Genomic DNA, 19,653 nt, shown 5'->3' on the forward strand with positions numbered 1-19,653 from the left:
TGTGGCTCAGGAGCTGTGCCTCAGTGGCCCCTAGGCTTGTGTGTGTGTGTGGGGGGGGATCTTCCCCGAGCCAGCGATCTATTAACCCACGTCCTCTGCGTTGGCAGGAAGAGAACCGCGAGACCACCAGGGAGGCCCCCGTCCCCAACTCTGCAGCCTCACTAGGTCGCTGCAGCCCCAGCTTATGACCGCCTTTGGCAAAGGCCGCGGGTGTTTGACTGCGGTGCCCCGCCCCCCGCCGCCGCCGCCGTCCAATCCGCGAGCCGCCCGGGGCCGAAGCCGGAGGCCGCGCAGGCGCATTGGCGGCCGAGGCGGGGGTGGGGGCGGCGCGGGCGGATGGCGTCATCGGCGGCGCGAGATTGAGGCGGCAGGGAGGCGGCAGCAGCAGCAGCAGCAAGAGCGACTTCGCGGGCAGCATGAGCGGCTGTGGGCTCTTCTTGTGCTCGGTGGCGGCGCGCTTCTGCCGCGCCCCAGCGGCCTTCACCGTGATCCGGCGCCCGCTGCTCACCAGTCCGCCGAGCCGAGCTTTCGCCAAGGAGCTCTTCCTGGGCAAGATCCGGAAGGTGAGGCGGCGCCGGGGTCTCCCAGCCTTCTGCGGTTTTCGCGGAGGGGCGCGTGGACCCCGCTCCAGAGCTCCCACAGGCCGTCAGAAACGCACCTGAGGGCGGGCGTGCCGGCCCCCCGGCTCTGAGGAGCCGCGTGCTCCTGCTTCGGGAGACCCTGGCTGAGGTGGGCGCTCAGTGACCCTCCGCTCAGCGTCCCGGCCCCGAAGTGCCCGCCCGGCGGGAGTGGTAGCCACTTGGTTGCTGAGCACTCACCAGCCTCTTCCAGTCAGAAGACCTGGACTCGACCTCGGCTCTGTGACTTTGAGCCCCAGGTCTTTCAGCCTTAAAGCGGAGCACGCGGTGTGCTCTGCCTTGCACACCGAGACAGAGTGTGTGTGTGTGTGTGTGTGTGTGTGTGTGTGTGTGTGTGTTGGGAAGCCCCAGTGAGATTGTATGTGCGTGCAAATGCTTTATTCATCTGCCGCACGTGGGGCAGATGTAAGAGACCGCAGATTGAGGAGTCAGTGCCAGGTCTTTCAGCCTTAAAGCGGAGCACGCGGTGTGCTCTGCCTTGCACACCGAGACAGAGTGTGTGTGTGTGTGTGTGTGTGTGTGTGTGTTGGGAAGCCCCAGTGAGATTGTATGTGCGTGCCAGGTCTTTCAGCCTTAAAGCGGAGCACGCGGTGTGCTCTGCCTTGCACACCGAGACAGAGTGTGTGTGTGTGTGTGTGTGTGTGTGTGTGTGTGTGTGTGTTGGGAAGCCCCAGTGAGATTGTATGTGCGTGCCAGGTCTTTCAGCCTTAAAGCGGAGCACGCGGTGTGCTCTGCCTTGCACACCGAGACAGAGTGTGTGTGTGTGTGTGTGTGTGTGTGTTGGGAAGCCCCAGTGAGATTGTATGTGCGTGCCAGGTCTTTCAGCCTTAAAGCGGAGCACGCGGTGTGCTCTGCCTTGCACACCGAGACAGAGTGTGTGTGTGTGTGTGTGTGTGTGTGTGTGTTGGGAAGCCCCAGTGAGATTGTATGTGCGTGCCAGGTCTTTCAGCCTTAAAGCGGAGCACGCGGTGTGCTCTGCCTTGCACACCGAGACAGAGTGTGTGTGTGTGTGTGTGTGTGTGTGTGTGTTGGGAAGCCCCAGTGAGATTGTATGTGCGTGCAAATGCTTTATTCATCTGCCGCACGTGGGGCAGATGTAAGAGACCGCAGATTGAGGAGTCAGTGCTGGCTGCAACACTGCGCTGTGAGCTTGGGCTGACCAGTCCTGTGAAGTAGCTCCCTGCTCTCACAGGAAATAGTAAAAGCAGTCTTTGTCCCCTCCTACAGGTAGCCAGAAAACCAAAGAGAAATGTCTGAGCTTGGCTGCGATGTTGGCTGATTCCGTACTACTTTAGGAGTTATTCCTTGGTTTCTCTAGAGCGTTCTTTAAGGTTGTCAGGCATTACAGGCGCAGACACCCAGACTGGAATGGTTTGCCCTGCTAAAAAGTGCGAAGCTAGGCTGTTAAAAGTTAGGGAAGCCGTTTCCCCCGAACCTGGGGCTGTGTGGCGCTGTCCTGGGAACTCGTGTGTCCCAGCAGCGCAGGGAAGAAAGAACACGCGTGTTTTATGCTCCCTTTCTCCAAACCTTTAGCACCATCTCCCCCTTTGCTGTCACCTGCTGGCCTTGCTTCTTGTTTATGGAGAAAATGCACCCATTTAGGTAAGAAGTTCCGCCTCCACACTTACCTCCTTCCCACAGGTGGCTACATTCTCTGCATCACAATGGCAGAACCCTCCGCTCTTAGCAAAGGCCAGCTAGACCCCCAGGCCTTCTTAGCTGCTCAAGGGCATCGATTCCTCTTGGCTCTTTGACATCTAAACATTGGCCAGCGTTTCTGAGCAACTCGGCTGGAGTGGGAATTGTGCAGGCTCAGTCTGTGTGTAGTCTTCTCATCTCTAACCATTCGTCTGATGATCTAATTTAGTGCCATGCCATCCGTATCCTGAAGGTGCACATTTATTTCTCCAGGTGCGACTTCTCCCCTGAGCTCCAGTCTCTCTGTATATCTACCTTTCCAGTCAAAAGCTGCACTTGGGTGTTACTAGGCATCGCCTGTCTAGCCCATCCAAATCTGAGTTCCTGGTCTCTCCACCCGATCCTGCTTTTGCCTCTGGTCATCTTATTGGAGATGGTGGTGACTCTACCGTTCCACTTGTTCAGGTTGTAACTGAAAGTGAGGTCCGGCTGCTCACCTCTCAGAAGTCAGTAAAGAGCCCAGATGGATGGGAAGGAAAGTTTGCTGTATTTTGGATGCTGACAGCCAGGGTTGGAGGTGCGGGGCCCTGTCCAAAAGCTGACTCTTCCCCTGCCCCAGCTGCAGGCAAGAGCTTTTATAGCCTGAGGGAGGGGATTACGAACAGGAACAGCACAGGCCGCTCTGACAGTCATCTTGAAATTGGTCATGGTGAACTGACCAGCATCTTCTTGATTGTTTTAAGTACAGTTAGTCTTCAGTTCCAGGGTCAGTTCCCATTTCCATGAGGCCAGTTCTCGAAATTATAGCAGCTTATGTCATGGCTATAGTCTAGTCATCATGAAGTTAACTTCTTCCGCCAGGTGGAGGCTTCAATATCTATAAGACAGCCCACAGGATATGGCTCAGAATATTATCTGTAGCCGTTGAGAAGGAACTAAAGGTCTTTGAATATGCTTAGTGACTACTTTATTATTATTTGGTCTCCTTTGACTGTATTCCCTTCTTTCTGCATTTTCTCACTTCTCTGACTAAACTTATTCTTTGGCTTCAGCATTTCCACAGACAAAGGCAGCTGAGGATATGGTAGGGCAAGAGCAGAGGGTCCTGCTCCATTTCAGGGTCAGATCCCTGGGGGTGCCTCTTGTTCTCATAATCCACTCAGAATCTAATCTGACAGCTTCTCTACTTGCAGGTTCCATTTAGAATCTGACAGCTTTTCAGCACTTGGGCTGGTACTGCCCTGATTCGGGCCGACACGATCTCTGTCAGCATTGTTGGGGTTTGAGCAGCAACATGGCAGCAGAGCTGCTTGGAATCTCAAACTGGAAGGAGACCTTCATGATCACGCCGTTGTCCCCCTGCCCTCAGAGTGTTCTGAGAATGCCGCGGGTGTCCTGCGGGAACCCGTGGGAGGGATCTGGGTGACTCTTCTCCCCATTCACAGCCGCGGCCAGGAGCAGCTTGGCTTTCATCTGCGTTACATATGTGCTTTCTACACATGTGGAATAATTGGAAAAACCAGTTGCACTGGTTTCAAAAACTTGAAAATTGCAAATGGAATTGAACCCAGCACCCAGGAAGCAGCCCATTCAGACTCTGAATATTCCCGTCAGAGATTCGTTCTCACATACTCTGAGACCTGTCTCCTGGCGGGTTCTCTTTTGTTTGGAGTTTAGGCCCAACTGGGCCCACTCTGTTCTCTTTTCTCACTTGGCTGCTGACTGATTCCAGAGTCTTCTTCTTCTAATGCAACCGTTGTAGCCAGCCCAGGTGAGCCCATGAGGCTGTGCAGGCCAGTGCAGTGGGCACAGCTTCTGTATTCAGCTAAAGAGCCAGCTTTGTTCTTAGTGGCTGCTGAGTGACGACAGCTCAGCCTGATTTCCTTCCAGACCCCCTGAGGGGTCAAAGGTGGCCTGGAGGCAGGGATTCCTTGTAAGTCAGCTCTCAGTTTTGGCGTGGAATCCACCCTTCACTTGTACAGGGGGCCCAAGAGGAGAAAACAGACTTGACAGCCTGTGGGCTGGAGGGAGGAGACAGGACTCCTCTCAAGAATTTTCTCCAGCCACCTGTTGAGAGGTGCTGTGAGGAGAGGCTGGGCTCCTGGGTGCAGCTTTGGGGCTGGGACGTCATTTTTCAGCAGGCGCTGGTCAAATCCAGAAAGTCAGGTCGTGCTGGCAGCTGAAGGGGAGGGCGGCGCCCAAAAGCCAGAGGGGCTGAGATCTCAGTGGGATAATTTCAGGCGACACAGAACGAAGGCCTCAGGAATCCAGGCTTGGGTGGAAGCCCTGGCCGCTCCCCGGTCAGTCACTGCATGTTTAGGACACACCATCTCGATTGAGCCCCACAGCTGCCTTCTGAGGCGTCACCTGTAACGGGAGAAGCTGATGCCGAGCTCCAAAGCGTCAGTCAGGGCTGCGTTCAGGCTGATGTGGCTCCTCAGCGGGGCCTCTGGTGGCCCTGCCCACTGGCACGCTCAGCCCAGGCAGCAGGGTCAGGGGTCATCGGACGGGAGGGGCAGGTCTTGGAGCAAGCAGCTGCGTGGCAGCCCGCCAAGAAGTCAGACCTTGCGACCACGGTACGTTTTTGTCAGCGGCAGCATTTTGAAGCTCAGGAAGTAACTAAGGTGACATCTCGTCCATGACCTCCCATGGTCCTCACAGAGGCCACCCGCGTTTTCTGGGTGAGAAAATGGCCCTGGGGACGGGTGGAGGGGTCCAACTAAGAACGCCCAGTTAGTAAGCTGCACAGCAGGGGCCACGCGGGGCTGGAACGTTAGCCCAGGTTCCCTGTTCCATAGGACAGTCCTCGTCACTTCTTAGTAAGGAAAGCTGATCAGAATCGGGGGTAATCTGGGTCAGGGAGGAGGCTGGGCCGAGGTGGTGGAGTCTGACACAGGTCTTGTGTCCTGAGCTCCTGCTGAAGTTTGCTGTCCGGTCCCCTCGGCACGGAAAGCTCGGCCCGCCAATGGGGACGCTGGCGTGTCCTTTCCCTTCCCTGCTGACTGACATGACCGCTGTGGAAGGTCACCCACAGTTACATTTTTACTGTGTGTTCCTCGTTTTCAGAAAGAAGCTTTCCCGTTTCCAGAGGTTAGCCGAGATGAACTTAATGAGATTAATCAGTTTCTGGGACCTGTAGAAAAATTCTTCACCGAAGAAGGTACGTAGGGTTCTTTGTATCTGTACAGCTCTCCATTTTCAGGGTGGTGCTTCGGTGTCTGTGTTTTTAACAAATGTTTGTTTGTGTCCTTCTGGCTGCCTGGCTCTTTGTTGCCTCATGCAGGCCTTCCTGCAGTTGCGGAGCCCGGGACTCCTCCCTGATTGCAGCCTGCAGGCTTCTCACTGCCGCGGCTTCTCTGCATTGTGGAGCAAGGCTCAGTAGCTGTGATGGTCCTAGGCCAGGGATCGAACTGGTGTCCCCTGCATCGCAGGGCAGATTCTTACCCACCAGAACACCAGGGAAGCCCTGGGAACGCTTTGATACTTAGTAGGTCGCACAGAGTCGGACACGACTGAAGCGGCTCAGCAGCAGCAGTAGAAGCAGTGTACGTTACTCAGAAAAACGCTGCTCTTGGCGTGTTTTGCTTAAAAGATCGTCCCAACTGCTCTTTAATCATAAGCTGTCTAGTTCATTGCTTCTGAATGTGTCTGTGGTGAAGGACCACTTTAGCATTTCCACACTGTTGCAGACTGACTGTAAAATACAATAAAAATGAGCAATTAGAAAAATGAAATAAAAAGCAAAGCAAAACGTGTGACATCCCAGCCCGTCAGTCACACGCTGGGCTGTGGCAGTGTCAGATTGCTGTCGGTGTTTCTGAAGGCTTCCTCACGATTTCTGTGACTTAGCTTGTTAGGCAGCAGGGAGGATCGGGGGGCCAGACCTCAGATTGGAGGCACCCGTGTGGACCGCAGGGCTCTCGGCCCTCGGCGGGGGCAGCGTCCTCTGCCTACGGGAGCCCCCAAGTGTTTGAGTGAGGACAGATTGACAGCAACATAATATACTTTTAAAGATCCTTTTCCCTCATAACTCGTTACAAAATACTGAGTATAGTCCCCAGGCTGTGTGGCAGGTCGTTGGTTATTTCGTATATAGTGTGTATATGTTAGTCTCAACCTCCTCATTTCTCTCTCCTCCCCGGCTCTGGTAACCATAGGATTGTTTCCTGTGTCTGTGAGTCGGCCTGCTCTGTCAGTGAGGTCTCTCTCTCTCTGTTTTTTAATTGAAATATACTTGATTTCAGTATTGTGCCGGTCTCTGCTATACAGCGAAGTGACTCAGCTGTACACATACAGATGTTCTTTTTAAATATTTTTTCCATTATGATTTACCACGGGATATTGACCGTCTCCCTGTGTTATGCGTGAGGACCTTGTGGTTTATCCGTCCTGCATTTCCAGCTTGCGTCCACTAACCCAGCCTCCCCCCCCTGCCTCCCCCGCTCCCCCTCGCAGCCATGCCTCTGTCTCTGTGTCCGATTCTGTTTCCCTTTCGTAGGTAGGTTCCTGTGTGTCCTGTTCCGATTCCACGTGTAAGTGATAGCATGGTGTTTGTCTTCCACTCTCTGGCTGACTTAGTATGATAACCTAGTTGCATTCATGTTGTAAATGGCATCGTTTCACTTTTTGTGGCTGAGTAGTATTCCATAGTGTGTGCGGGGGCCACACCTTCTTTATCCACTCATCTGTGGATGGACATTTAGGTTGTTCCCCCGTCTCAGCGGTTGTGAACAGTGCTGCTATGGAGATAGTGGTGCGTGTATCTTTTTGAATTATAGTTTTGTTGAGGTATATCCCCAAGTGTGGGATTGCTAGGTCCTATGGGAATTCTATCTTTAGTTTTCTGAGGAACCTCCATACCATTTCCCCTAGCAGCTGCACCAATTTACATTCCCACCAACAGTGTAGGAGAGTTCCCTTTTCTGCACACCTTCTCCAGGATTTATTATTAGTAGACTATTCAATGAGGCCATTCTGCCCGGTGGGCTTCCCTGATGGCTCAGTGGGTAAAGAGTCTGCCTTCAACGCAAGAGACACAGGTTCAATCCCTGGGTAGGAAAGATCCCCTGGAGAAGGAAATGGCAACCCGGTCCAGTGTTCTTGCTTGGAAAACCCCACGGACAGAGGAGCCTGGTGAGCTGCAGTCCAAAGAGTTGCAAAGACTCAGACATGATTGAGCACAAGCACGCATACACATTCTGACCACTGAGGTGGTACCTCGTTGTACTTTTGATTTGCATTTCTCTAGTAATTAGTGAGAAGGCAATGGCACCCCACTCCAGTACTCTTGCCTGGAAAACCCCATGGACGGAGGAGCCTGGTGGGCTGCAGTCCATGGGGTCGATAAGAGTCAGACACAGCTGAGCGACTTCACTTTCACTTTTCACTTTCATGCATTGGAGAAGGAAAGGGCAACCCACTCCAGTGTTCTTGCCTGGAGAATCCCAGGGACGGGGGAGCCTGGGGGGCTGCCATCTATGGGGTCGCACAGAGTCGGACACGACTGAAGTGACTCAGCAGCAGTAATTAGTGATGTTGAGCATCTTCTGATCTGCCTCTTGGCCGTCGGATGTCTTCCCTGAAGAAATGTCTATTCAGGCCTTCTGCCCACTTTTCTTTTTTGGCAGTAGTAATAGAGTCACTGTTTATTGGGGTAAAACAAGATCATTTCCAAACTATGCATGAGAAATGTGGTGGTGGTTTAGTCGCCCAGTCGTGTCCGACTCTTGCAGCACCATGGACTGCAGCCCGCCAGGCCCTTCTGTCCGTGGGATTCTCCAGGCAAGAATACTGGAGTGGGTTGCCATTTCCTTCTCCAGGGGATCTTCCTAACCCAGGGATCAAACCTGGGTCTTCTGCATTGCATTTACCGACTGAGCTATGAGAGAAGCCCAAAAGAAATGTAGCAACAGAGGAAACTATGGTGGTGGTTTAAAACAGAATGATACAGCCTGAAAGTTGCTCAGCCGCGTCTGACTCTGTGCAACCCCATGGACTATACAGTCCACAGGATTCTCCAGGCCCGGATACTGGAGTGGGCAGCCTTTCCCTTCTCCAGGGGATCTTCCCGACCCAGGGATCGAACCCAGATCGCCCGCATTGCGGGCAGATTCTTAACCAACTGAGCTGTCAGGGAAGCCCTAAGAAATGTATCACTTGCCAAGTTTACAACCCTCCATATTTTATCTCTTCTGTTTTAAATGCTTTCTAATACCCAGGATACATATTCTGTTACTACAGTCTAAGTTTTCATAATGTTTTTAAGATAAAAGAATAAGTTGTTTGGGTTTCCCGCATTTCTTTTTAAACAGGAGTATAATGGCTTTACAGTGCTGCGTCAGTCTCTGCTACACAACGCGATGGACAGCCACAGGTGTGCACACACCCCTCCCTCTTGGACCCCGCCCCGCCCCGCCCCACCCCTCCGGGTCATCAGAGCATCGGCCAGCTGAGCCTCCTGCGCTGGTCAGCAGCTCCCACCAGCTGTTTTCCATGCGGTGTGCGTGTCAATCCTAACCTCCTGGTTTGTCTCACTGTCCTGTCCCCTCTTTGTCCATGTGCCCATTCTCCACGTCTTCATCTCTGCAGTACTTGGATGCAGTCTCAAAAATGACAGAATGATCTCTGTTCGTTTCCAAGGCAAACCATTCAATATCACAGTAATCCAAGTCTATGCCCCAACCAGTAACGCTGAAGAAGCTGAAGTTGAATGGTTCTATGAAGACCTACAAGACCTTTTAGAACTAACACCCAAAAAAGATGTCCTTTTCATTATAGGGGACTGGAATGCCAAAGTAGGAAGTCAAGAAACACCTGGAGTAACAGGCAAATTTGGCCTTGGAATATGGAATGAAGCAAGGCAAAGACTAATAGAGTTTTGCCAAGAAAATGAACTGGTCATAACAAACACCCTCTTCCAACAACACAAGAGAAGACTCTATACATGGACATCACCAGATGGTCAACACCAAAATCAGATTGATTATATTCTTTGCAGCCAAAGATGGAGAAGCTCTATACAGTCAACAAAAACAAGACCAGGAGCTGACTGTGGCTCAGACCATGAACTCCTTATTGCCAAATTCAGACTTAAATTGAAGAAAGTAGGGAAAACCACTAGACCATTCAGGTATGACCTAAATCAAATCCCTTATGGTTATACAGTGGAAGTGAGAAATAGATTTAAGGGCCTAGATCTGATAGAGTGCCTGATGAACTATGGAATGAGGTTCGTGACATTGTACAGGAGACAGGGATCAAGACCATCCCCATGGAGAAGAAATGCAAAAAAGCAAAATGGCTGTCTGGGGAGGCCTTACAAATAGCTGTGAAAAGAAGAGAAGCGAAAAGCAAAGGAGAAAAGGAAAGATATACACATCTGAATGCAGAGTTCCAAAGAATAGCAAGAAGAGATGAGAAAGCCTTCTTCAGTGATCAATGCAAAGAAATAGAGGAAAACAGTAGAATAGGAATGACTAGAGATCTCTTCAAGAAAACAGACATACCAAAGGAACATTTCATGCAAAGATGAGCTTGATAAAGGATAGAAATGGTATGGACCTAACAGAAGCAGAAGATATTAAGAAGAGATGGCAAGAATACACAGAAGAACTGTACAAAAAAGCTCTTCACGACACAGATAATCACGATGGTGTGATTACTCACCTAGAGCCAGACATCCTGGAATGTGAAGTCAAGTGGGCCTTAGAAAACATCACTATGAACAAAGCTAGTGGAGGTGATAGAATTCCAGTTGAGCTATTCCAGATCCTGAAAGATGATGCTGTGAAAGTGCTGCACTCAATATGCCAGCAAATTTGGAAAACTCAGCAGTGGCCACAAGACTGGAAAAGGTCCGTTTTTCTTTCCAATCCCAAAGAAAGGCAATGCCAAAGAATGCTCAAACTACCGCACAATTGCACTCATCTCACACACTAGTAAAGTAATGCTCAAAATTCTCCAAGCCAGGCTTCAGCAGTATGCGAACTGTGAACTTTCTGATGTTCAAGCTGGTTTTAGAAAAGGCAGAGAAACCAGAGATCAAATTGCCAACATCCGCTGGATCATGGGAAAAGCAAGAGAGTTCCAGAAAAACATCTATTTCTGCTTTATTGACTATGCCAAAGCCTTTGACTGTGTGGATCACAATAAACTATGGAAAATCCTGAAAGAGATGGGAATACCAGACCACCTGATCTGCCTCTTGAGAAATTTGTATGCAGGTCAGGAAGCAACAGTTAGAACTGGACATGGAACAACAGACTGGTTCCAAATAGGAAAAGGAGTACGTCAAGGCTGTGTATTGTCACCCTGTTTATTTAACTTACATGCAGAGTACATCATGAGAAACGTGGGACTGGAAGAAGCACAAGCTGGAATCAAGATTGCCGGGAGAAATATCAATAACCTCAGATATGCAGATGACACCACCCTTATGGCAGAAAGTGAAGAGGAACTCAAAAGCCTCTTGATGAAAGTGAAAGTGGAGAGTGAAAAAGTTGGCTTAAAGCTCAACATTCAGAAAATGAAGATCATGGCATCCGGTCCCATCACTTCATGGGAAATAGATGGGGAAACAGTGGAAACAGTGTCAGACTTTATTTTTCTGGGATCCAAAATCACTGCAGGTGGTGACTGCAGCCATGAAATTAAAAGACGCTTACTCCTTGGAAGGAAAGTTATGACCAACCTAGATAGCATATTCAAAAGCAGAGACGTTACTCTGCCAACAAAGGTCCGTCTAGTCAAGGCTATGGTTTTTCCTGTGGTCATGTATGGATGTGAGAGTTGGACTGTGAAGAAGGCTGAGCACTGAAGAATTGATGCTTTTGAACTGTGGTGTTGGAGAAGACTCTTGAGAGTCCCTTGGACTGCAAGGAGATCCAACCAGTCCATTCTGAAAGAGATCAGCCCTGGGATTTCTTTGGAAGGAATGATGCTAAAGCTGAAACTCCAGTACTTTGGCCACCTCATGCGAAGAGTTGACTCATTCGAGAAGACTCTAATGCTGGGAGGGATTGGGGGGCAAGAGGAGAAGGGGACAACAGAGGATGAGATGGCTGGATGGCATCACTGACTCGATGGACGTGAGTCTGAGTGAACTCCAGGAGTTGGTGATGGACAGGGAGGCCTGGCGTGCTGCGATTCATGGGGTTGCAAAGAGTCGGACACAACTGAGCGACTGATCTGATCTGATCTGTACCGTTTTTCTAGATTCTGCATATTAATCTATGCGTTAATCCCGATGTTTGTTTTCCTCTTTCTGATTCACTTCACGCTGTATCACAGCCTCTAGATCCCTCCACGTCACCACACATGACCCCGTTTCACTGCTTTCTGTGGCTGAGTAATATTCCGCTGTGTACATGTGCCACGCCTTCTTTCTCCATTGATCCGCTGATGGACATCCAGGTTGCTTCCATGTCCTGGCTGTTGTAAATAGTGCTGTAGTGAACGCTGGGGCACGTGTGTCTTTTTGAATTAAGATTTTCTCAGGGTTTATGCCCACGAGTGGGATTGCTGGATCATATGGTATTACTGTTTAGTTTCTAAGGGCCCACCATGCTGTTCAGAGTGGCTCTATCTATCTGCATTCCTACCAACACTGTACGTGGCTTCCTTTTTCTCCACGTCCTCTCCAGCTTTTATTTTTTTGTAGAGTTTTTGGTGGTGGCCGTTCTGACTGCCGTGAAGGGACACCTCGTTGTGGTCTTGCATCCTCCAGATTTCTGTAGATGTGCATCTCTCTAATAATTACTGATGTTGAGCATCTTTTCATGTGTTTCTTGGCTCTCTGTACATCTTCTTTAGAGAAATGTCTACTTAGGTTTCTGCTCATTGTTTCATTGGGCGTTTGATTTTTTGATACTGAGCTGTGTGAATAGCTTCTATATTTTGGAGATTGATCCGTCAGTTGCTTTATTTGCAAATATTTTCTTCCATTCTAAGGATTGTCTTTTCGTTTTCTTTATGGTTTCCTTTGCTCTGCAGACACTTTCAAGTTTAACTAGATCCCATTTCTTTATTTTTGTTTTTATTACTCTAAGGAGTAGGTCAGAAAAAATCTTGCTGTGATTAGTATCTAAGAGTGTTTTTCCTGTATTTTCCTAAAAGAGTTCTATAGTATCCAGTCTTACATTTAGGTTTTTAGTCCATTTGGGTTTATCTTTGTGTGTGGTGTTAGGAAGTGTCCTGGTTTCATTCTTTCACATGTAGCTGTCCAGTTTTCCTAGCACCACTTATTGAAGAGGCCGTCTTTTCTCCATGGTATATATTCTTGCCTCCTTTGTCATAAATCAGGTGACCATAAGTGTGTGAGCTTTTCTCTGGACTTTCTGTCCTACATTAATATATATTTTTGTTTTTGTGCCAGTACCATATTGTCTTGATTACTGTAACTTTGTAGTATAATCTGAGGTCTAGAAGCCTGGTTCCTCCACCTCCATTTTTCTTTCTTAAGAGTCCTTTAGCCATTCGGGGTCTTTTGCGTTTCCTTACAAATTGCAAAATTTATTGCTCTAATTCCGTGAAAAAAGCCATTGGTAGTTTGATAGACTTTACACTGAATTTGCAGGTTGCTTTGGGTAGTGCACTCATTTTTGTAATATTGATTCTTCCAGCTCCACAGCATGGTGTGTCTCTCCATCTGCTGTGTCATCCTTGATTTCTTTCCTGAGTGTCTCAAAGTTTTCTGAGTATAGATGTTTTGTCTCTTTAGGTGGGTTTTTGCATCTATATTCGTCAAAGATACTGGCCTATAATTTTCTTTCCTTGGTGGTGATTTGTTATCTGGGTGATGGTGGCTTCGTAGAATGTCTTTGGAGTGGTCCCTCTTCAATCTTTAGAAGAGAGAGAAGAATTGGTACAAGTTCTTTGCATGTTTGGCAGCAGAATTTACCTGTGAAGCCATCTGGTCCTGGACCTTTGTTTGTTTTTATAGATTTTGTTTCAGTTCTGGTCATTGCTCTGTTCGTACTATCTGTTTTTTGATTTAGTTTTGATGTTTCTAGAAAGTTGTCCATTCTAGGTTGTGAGCTTCGTGGGCGTGTAATGGCCCATAGCATTCGCTTAGTGTTTTCCCTCTTATTTCTGCAGCGCCAGTTGAAATTTCTCATTCTTCATTTCTTATTGTGTTTGTTTGGATTTTCTCTCTCTTCTTCTTGACGAGCCTGACCAGAGGTTTCCCTATTCTGTGTGCCCTTTCAGAGAACCAGGTCTTGGTTTTATTGACTTTTCCCCTGTTGTGTCTTTAGATTCTGCTTTATTTCCTCCCTGGTCTTTATTATTTTCTATCTTCTGCTGACTTTAGGTTTTTTTGGTTCTTCTTTTTCTAATTCTTTTAGGTTAGATTGTTTTTGGTTCGGTTGTTTACCTGAGGCTTTTCTTGTTTTGAGAGGAAGGCCTGTATTGCTGTGAACTTTGCTCTAAGCAGTGTTTTTGCTGTGTCCCATAGATTTTGTGTGGTTTTATTTCCCTTGTCATTTGTCTCAGCTGTTTTGTAATTTCCTTTATGATTTCCTCTTTGACCCATTTGGTTTCCAGCAGCGTGTTATTTGGTCTCCATGTAGTTGTTTTTCTTCGTTTCTTTTCCTTTGGTTGATTTCTAGTTTCATGTCATCGTGGTCAGAAAAGATGCTTGAGATAGTCTGTATGCTTTTGAACTGAGGTTGTCGAGTTTGTGGGCATGTAATTGTCCTTCGCATTTGTTTTGTGCCCTAGGATGTGGCCAGTTCTAGAGTGTTCCGTGTGTTCTTGAATTCTGTTTTTTGGATGTGGTGTTTTTAAGTCTGACTCCCCTGTTGTGTTTAGGACCTCTGCTGCCTTATTGATTCTCTGTCTGGAAGACCTGTCCCTTGGTGTGAGTGAGGTGTTAAAATTTCCCGCTGTTATTATAGTCCTGTCGATGTCTCCCTTTCTGTCTGTTAGTGTTTGTTTTAGATACTTGGGTGTTCCAAAGCGTGTGTGCTAAGTTGCTTCAGTGGTGTCCGACTTTGCGACCCCGTGGACTGTAGCTTTCCAGGCTCCTATGTCCTTGGGATTCTCTAGGCAAAAGTAGCGGGGTGGGTTGCCATTTCCTCCTCCAGGGGACCATCCTGATCTAGGCCTGAATCCGTGTCCTGCGTGTGCAGGCGGCTTCTTCAGCACCGGTGCCCCTGGGGAGCCTGCTCTGTGGGGAGGCGCGCGCGTTGATGGATGTGCTGGTCTCTTATCACTGTGTGCGGCCCTTCAACTGCCTTTACCCTGTGTTTCACAGCCCATTTTGTCTGAGCACTGCAGCTCCTGTTTTGGTCATTTCCATTCACGTGAAATACCTTTCCATCCCTCATCTTCTTGCTTTGGGTTGTCATTTTTTGTTGGGTTTCCTCAGCAGACGCTGGCTGAGCGTCTTCCAGGGGAAGCCTCCATCGCCCCAGCCTCCTGGAGCCGTGGCCGCCGCCGCCAGCGCCGTCCAGGAAGTGCCCGCTGCCGGGCTGTCTGTCGCAGCGCCTCCGTGTCCAGGCCAGCGGCTTGCTGACCGAGGACTGCAGCGGCCCCCCTCGCCCCTGTGCTGGCCCAGCCCCTCCCTTCCTTTGGGGCACTGACTGCGGTGCAGAGGATCCAGCTCGCTCTTGCTGGTGACAGTGAGACCAGTGTCACTTCCAGACCCCAAGTCATGAGGGCGTCAGCTGCTGTGGCTTCACTCACCAGCCTCTCGGCTTGCTCCTCCTCCATATCTGTCCTGAATTCATCTTCAAACATGGCCATGGCTGTCAAGGAGCCGGAACCCAAGGTGACATAAGGCAGCTCGACGGCTGACCATGAGAACACACGCTGTAGAGGTGAGGTCCAGTACCTCTCGTCCCCAGAGCCAGGGCTGCCCCAGTGTAACCTTGCTGCCCGGAAAGCATGTGTCTGCGGCCGCCTCTGACCGGCCGTCACAGCTCTGGGAAGGCAGCCCGGGCGAAGGGAGTGGAGCTCCAGGTTGGAGGAAATGAGCTAGGTCGTCTTGTCTGTGCCCACAGCGGTCCCAGGACCACGGCAGTAGCTGTTAGGAGATATGAAGTGTATTTTTGACAGTTCTTGTCAACAGCAATCATCCCTTTACTCGCCCTCGTATCTCTTGCGAAAACCACGCCATCCTCACAGACCGCCCCCGCAGTGGTTGTCCCGGTTTCCCGGGCTGTTGGAAGTTTGTCCTTCATCTTTGCAAACTTGACTTCTGAGATGGCCTTTCTGTGACACTTAGCGAAAGAGAACCCCCGACCGACGGCTCACGCCCTCCAGCCTCTGCCTTTCAGTCTGGGTGTGTCCTTTGCCCTGTGGCGGGTCTCTTGTTGGCAGCATATTGCAGGCTTTTGCTTCTATGCAGTTTGCCACTCTGTGTGTTGAGAATGAAGCAGCCAGTCCAGTAAGGTAATTATTGATACGTATGTATTTATTGCCCTTCAGACCTTATTTCGCAGTTGATTCTTTGTCTCTCTCTCCTCCTGGTGCGGTGATTCCCTTTTATCTTAGCTTGCGTCCCTCCTTTTGTGTTTGTGACTCTAGCGTGTTTTGCTCTGTGGTTGCCATTTGTCTACTGTTAGCCCTTTCCTTCCTCTGCTTGCTTTAGACCAATAGCCATGTAGATTCAAACACGTTCTTAAAAAAAGTGCATTTTCTTACTTTCCTTCCTCACATTTTAAGATTTGGATGTCCGTTTTTACATCTCCGTGTTTCTCCTTTTGCTGTGCCTTGTGTTTATCGTTGCTTTCACAAAGAGGTGTTTTTTATCCGTATACTGCCTGACTTAAATGGCTTCTTTTCCTTCTGTGATCTCCGCCTTCCTGTTTCTTCCTGCTGCTTTTCTATCTAGAGAAGGCCTTTTAATACCTCTTGTAGGATGGTTTAGTATTGCTGTATTCATCTGGTATCTGCTTGTCTAAGAAAGTCTTTATTTCTCCTACTCCAGATGATAATCCTGCTGGATAGATGATTCTAGGCTGCAGGTTTTCCTCTTACGAGGCTTTGCGTCTGTCTTGCCACTCCCTGCCTGCCTGCAGCGTTTCTGTGGGGAAATCAGCTGCTAGCCCCACGGGGGTTCCCTTGTAAAGACCTATTTTTCTCTTTCTACCTTTAGGACCCTCCCGTATCTTTAACCTGGTCAGTTTTGTTACGTCTTGGTGCAGGTTTGTTTGGGTTTCTCTTCCTCTGCCTGGATACCTGTTTCCTTTTTCAGCTTTCGGAAATTTTCAGCCATAATTTCTTCAGATACATTTCAGTACCCCCCCCTCTCCTCTTGGAGTCCCTGTCACGCATAGGTGGCCCGCTGTTTATTACACAGGAGGTCTCTTGCGTTGCTTCTTTCCACATTTGACTTTCTGTCTGCTGTTTTGATTGGGTAGCTTCCGCTAGTCTGTCTTCCGGGTCACTTACTGTTTATGATGCGTTATTCATTCTGCTGCTTATTGCCCTGACCTCAGTTTCTGTCTCAGTAAATGCATTTTCTAATTTTTCTTGGCTCCTCCTTATAGATCCTAGCTCCTTTCTACACTAATCTGCTTATCTGTGGAGTCTTTTGTAATTCCGTCAGTAGCCTCCTTATCTCCTTCTCTGAAATCAGTGTCTGTTAGACTGAAGAGGTCTGTTCTCTTGTTCCTGCAGGGGGATTTTCTTGGTCTTCTACCTGAGAGTGGCTCCTTTCCTTCTTCGTTTTGCTCATATTTCTCCTGGTCTGTGAGTCCAGGAGGAACCGTTAACCTGCTGTAGTCCTGGAGGGAGTGTCCCTGGGTAGCATGTGGGTTTAATGTCTTTGGGTGTGAGGGCTGTTTTTGGTGTGGATGCTGGCCGCCTTTTGCTTGGCATGTGCTGGCTGCTACCTCTTGGACGGGGTGTGCAGGTTCCCAGGAACACGGCTCCCGGCCATGGAGCCCTGCCCCGCTGTGGCGGCGGGTTGCGCGCCCTCACTGTGCGCTCCTGGGCAGCGGGCGCAGGGGTTGACACTGGGCTGGGGGGCCCTTGGGCGCAGCAGCAGGCCACGCACTTGCCTGGGGGTGTTGGCCCAGGACCCTGGGCAGTGGCAGGCCGTGCAGGCTCGCAGATGGTGGGGTGGTGACCTGCACCCGCTCCCAGGACCCTCGGCGGGGGCAGCCCTGGAATCTACAATGGCAGCCTGCGCCTGCCCCTGGAGTCCAGGTGGGTGGCACCCTACCACCGGAGAATGTAGACAGCCGTGACAGCCCACCCCCCACCGGTGCCTCGCCTCTCTGGTGGGCCCAGGCTTCCTCCCAGAGCCCCTCGGTTGTGGCAAGCACACCCTAGCATCTCAGGCTGGCTTCCCACAGCAACCACAGTGCTGCCCCCAGGCCTGACCTCCCAAGCCTCAGTACCCAGCCCTAACCCACCCCAGCCGTGCTCTTTGAGACACTGTTAAGAAAATGAGAAGTCAAACCACAGACTAGAAGCAGAATTTTGTAAAACATATGCCAGTTAAAGGTCTTAACTCTAGTACATAAATCTAGTACTTAAGTCTAGTTCCTAAAATTCAGTAAGAAAACCCAGTTCCCCAGAAAAGCATCAAACAGTTGAAAGAAACTTCACCAACAAAAGATGTACAATTGGCAAGATAAGCACACGAGAAAGTGCCCAGCGTGTCCTCAGCCGTCGAGGAAAGCGGGGCGAAGCCACAGTGAGACGTGGCAGCACTCTCACTGTTGTGCCTGGACTCGGAAAGGCCACCCGTACCCAGTGCTGGCGAAAACGTGGGGCGACTGGGGCACCAGCGGGCTGTGAGGTGGCGACCACTTTGGAAAACAGCCTGGCACTTCCTTAGTGTTTGGCATGAACCTGCCATGATTCAGGCACTGCCCTCCTAGATATTTCCCCAGGAGAAATGTAAACTCATGTCTGCGCTAGACTTACAGAAAAATGTTCACAGCACCCTTTTTTGACAGCTAAGCTCTGGATACCTTGTTCAGCTGCTGGGTCATGTCTGACTCTTTGCGACCCCACGGACTGAAGCATCAGGCTCCTCTGTCCTCCACCATCTCCCAAAGTGTGCTTAAACTCATGTCCATTGAGTTGATGATGCCATCCAACCATCTCATCCTCTGTCACCCCCTTCTTCTCCTGCCCTCAATCTTTGCCAACATCAAGGTCTTTTCCAGGGAGTTGTCTCTTGGCATCAAAGTACTGGAGCCTCAGTTTGAGCATCAATCCTTCCAGTGAATATTCAGGGTTGATGTCCTTTAGGACAGACTGGTTTGATCTCCTTACAGTACAAGGGACTCTCAAGAGTCTTCTCCAGCACCACAATTTGTAAGTATCAGTTCTTTGGCACTCAGCTTTCTTTATGGTCCCAGTTCTCACATCTGTACATGACTACTGGGAAAACTATAGCTTTGACCATATGGACCTTTGTTGACAAAGTAATGTCTCTGCTTTTTAATACGCCTCCTAGGTTTGTCATAGCTTTCTTTCCAAGAGGGACCATCTTTTAATTTTGTGGCTGTGGTCACCATCCACAGTGATTTTGGAGCCCAAGAAAATAAAATCTGTCACTGTTTCCACTTTTTCTCCTTTTATTAATGTTTGCCATGAAATAATGGGACCGGATGCCATGATCTTAGTTAGTTTTTTGAATGTTGAATTTTAAGCCAGCTTTTTCACACTCCTCTTTCACCCTCGTTAAGCGGCTCTTTGGTTCTTCATTTTCTGCCATTTGAGTGGTATCCTCTGCATATCTGAGGTTGTTGGTATCTCTCCCAGCAATCTTGATTCCAGCTTGTGATTCATTCAGCCTGGCATTTCGTATGATGTACTCCGCATAAAAGTTAAATAAGCAGGGTGACAATATACAGACTTGTACTCCTTCCCAAATTTTGAATTGGTCCATTGTTCCGTGTCCGATTCTGTTAATAGCTGTTGCTTCTTCTTGTCGTTTAGTTGCTAAGTCGTGGCCGACTCTGTGACCCCTTGGACTACAGCACGCCGGCTTCCTTGTCCTTCACCGTGTCCTAGAGTTTGCTCAAATTCATGTCCGTTGAGTTGGTGATGCCGTCCGACTGTCTCATTCTCTGTCACCCCGTTCTCCTCTTGCCCTCAGTCTTCCCTAGCTTCAGCGTCTTTTCCAATGAGTTGGATATTTGCATCAAGTGGCCAAAGTATTTGAGCTTCAGCATCAGTCCTTCCAATGAGTATTCAGAGTCGATTTCCCTTAGGATGGACTGGTTGGATCTCCTTGCAGCCCAAGGGACTCTCAAGAGTCTCCTCTAGCACCGCAATTCGAAAGCCTCAATTCTGCTTCCTGACCTGTATAAGGTTTCTCAGGAGACAGGGAAGGTGGTCTGGTAGTCTCATCTCTTCAGGAATTTTCCACAGTGTTGTAATCCACATAGTCAAAGGCTTTAGCATAGTCAAT

General features: G+C 49.4%; 1 protein-coding gene across 7 annotated transcripts in view; it reads left to right on the forward strand.

Moving 5' to 3' along the window:
• Positions 1-344: 344 nt before the first annotated feature.
• The window catches only part of ACAD9 (acyl-CoA dehydrogenase family member 9), a 47,635-nt gene continuing 28,326 nt past the window's right edge, over positions 345-19,653 (forward strand). For 2 of the 7 annotated variants that reach the window (XM_024983043.2, XM_059879873.1), the window contains exons 1-2: positions 345-563; positions 5,343-5,436. In XM_024983043.2, coding sequence (XP_024838811.1) covers positions 417-563; positions 5,343-5,436 — 241 coding nt within the window. In that variant the 5' untranslated portion in view covers positions 345-416. 7 annotated transcript variants of the gene reach the window in all.

Source organism: Bos taurus, chromosome 22, assembly GCF_002263795.3.
Source record: "Bos taurus isolate L1 Dominette 01449 registration number 42190680 breed Hereford chromosome 22, ARS-UCD2.0, whole genome shotgun sequence".
NCBI lineage: Eukaryota > Metazoa > Chordata > Mammalia > Artiodactyla > Bovidae > Bos > Bos taurus.